Raw genomic sequence first — 2,341 nt, 5'->3', positions numbered from 1 at the left:
GACCCCAGCTTTGTTTGGGGGGGGGTTTTTTTTTTTTTTTTTTTTGAGAGAGAGAGAGAGAGATTTTCACTACGCCGCGTGCGCTCGCCAGACAGACAGAGACATAGAGACAGAAAGAGAGAAATCACCCCCCCAGGGGGATGGTCACGCCGCAATCCCTTCTCCTCCATTCTCCTCTTGGGATCTTGGGCACGCACGCACACGCACCCGGCGTGAGTTTTAAGCCACCGGGTCCAGGACACGAACCATGGTTGACTACGTGGGAGTCCAGCGACATAGCCATTACGCTAACTGCTGGTTCCCGGGGTAGGATATTTTTTAAAAGGGCTGAAGCATCAGAAGAAAGGTGAGAAATTGCCAGTGCTGATGGTAGGAAGTGAGACAAGTAATGGGAAAAAATCTAAATCTTCAGGAGAGGAAAGCATCTAAAAAAGCAGCAAGAGTAACATAGAGAGGCAGACCACATTAACCTCTCCTTTGTACCAGAATCCCCTTCCATCCTCTTCCCACCTTGAGAGCTATACTCTCCCCTCCATCTTGCACACATGAACACCACCCACCCTTCCTGCTGGGAAAAACTTACAGCCACTGCCTTCAGCCCTATTTCCCCTACCACAGCACAGGCCTGCAACCCAGGAGGCCTTTCCTAGCTGAGCCCGTGGGCCCTGAATCCTTACACATTACCACCATCATTTTCCACATATTCCTATTTACGTTTTCTTAAAAAGCACATACTGCCCAGTCACCGTTTTTTATGGGCGTGCTGCCTCAGGTACAAGTCTCATCCTGTGTAGAACGCAGGGTCTCCAAATGTACACATAACATACTTTTTTTGCTCTGTTCTCAAAAGTGCAATGGATTTTAACCAAAAAAGCGTTACTGCGTGCTCAGGTCCAACTAGGTTATGCCAAGAACAAGGGACTACATTAGTCACATTTCTTGTCACTGTCATTCAAGAGGAACTATCACCTCCCTGGTTTTGTCAGCGCACACACTCCAGCATGTTAAGGTGTTTCCCTGAATAAAGGTGGGCCTGAGGCCTAAAAGAGAACAAGGAAATGTGATGGTCAAAAGGCCTGGGGTGAAGAAACAAGGTTTCTCAAGGAGAAATAGGGATAGGATGCCCCTCAATAGCAAATACTGTAAGTTACTAAACGCTTGTCTAAAATACAAAAAAAATAACGCTCAAGTTTCACCAATCTAATTCTTTTCTAATAAGTGCTTGAGATGTTTACTTATAGCATGAAACATGATAACCAGTTTATCCTTAAATGCTTTCAAAGCTAGGAAGCATTTTAACAAGTCATTCTGTCCATTGAGATGAGTGCTGCAGATAAACATTTCCCTATGCATTCTTACCCAATCCCCAACACCCCAGAAAAAGTTGTGGCTAACATCTGCTTGCTTTTATTTTTTTTTTTGTTTGTTTTGTTTTGCTTCTTGACTTCGAGTAGATGAATAACAAGATGCTTTTCCCTCCTCTAGAACATATCCTCCCCTGAGAGTTCCCCTGCGCATAGGCCCGAGTCCCTGTCACCCGAGGTAGTTATCACACCATCTCAATCACACTTGGAGGCTGAGAGTGAGTGTATATGAGTGCGTTCTCGAGTACGTGGGGTGGGCTGGGGATCTGAGTGAATGGGGTGATGGGCTGGAGGGCAACTGATCAGTCACAGTAAGCTGAATGGCTCTTCTCATGTGTGACTGGAACTATGCAGGACTGCCAGTATAGATGGAGGAAAATGAAGCAGGGGTGTGTGTGTGTGTATGTGTGTGTGTGTGTGTGTGTGTGTGTGTGTTGGGGTTTGTTTTGTTGTTGTGGGAGGGGGTGGCTGAAGAGTTCTATTAAAGAAGAATAGAACCTGGAAGTCAAGTTTAAAGGATGCTGGCAATGTGCTCTATGTGCTTAGAGCTTTCTTAAAGTCTAATGTTTGTTACAAAATAAGGAAAGTTGAGTGAGAAATTGGTAGCTATCTTTTGATATTTATTATCTTGGGCTAATAAAAGAGCAGCTCACACTGGAAGGGTTGGGCAGGGGCTTGTGTGTTGTTGCAGGATTAGTCTCAGCTCTGTGTGACTAGATGTTTTGTGCCTTGGGTGATAGATTGAGCAGCTTCTTTACAAAAGGAAAGTCGTCCTGCCTCAGCTCGCCTGCATTTGCTTTGTTCCTTACTGGCTGTGTAAGGAAGCTCAGTCAGTCCCTGGCTTCTGTGTCACGGGCCTCCATTCTGCAGTGGTTGCGATCTGGTTGCTGATTGGATGGTTTAAGTCATCTCTCTTAGGACCTCAAATGATGGCTTTTTTTTTTTTTTTTTTTTTTTTTTTTTTTTTTTTTTTTTTA

The 2,341-nt window shown here is 44.8% G+C and overlaps 1 protein-coding gene across 15 annotated transcripts in view; it reads left to right on the top strand.

The window, feature by feature from the left end:
* SETD5 (SET domain containing 5) overlaps positions 1-2,341 on the top strand; it is a 99,023-nt gene that overhangs the window by 86,817 nt on the left and 9,865 nt on the right. For 12 of the 15 annotated variants that reach the window (XR_003549953.1, XM_027773259.1, XM_014589143.2 and 9 more), the window contains one exon: positions 1,486-1,542. The exons of the other annotated variants lie outside the window; for them this stretch is intronic. Coding sequence is in view for 11 of the 12 variants with exons in the window: in XM_027773259.1 (XP_027629060.1) it covers positions 1,486-1,542 (57 nt within the window). In the remaining variant the exon portion in view is untranslated. The remainder of the gene's footprint in view (positions 1-1,485; positions 1,543-2,341) is intronic. 15 annotated transcript variants of the gene reach the window in all.

Source organism: Tupaia chinensis, unplaced genomic scaffold, assembly GCF_000334495.1.
Source record: "Tupaia chinensis unplaced genomic scaffold, TupChi_1.0 Scaffold000333_1, whole genome shotgun sequence".
NCBI classification, from domain to species: domain Eukaryota; kingdom Metazoa; phylum Chordata; class Mammalia; order Scandentia; family Tupaiidae; genus Tupaia; species Tupaia belangeri.
Note: the sequence above shows the minus strand (reverse complement) of the source record. Positions and strands in the feature narration are given on the sequence as shown.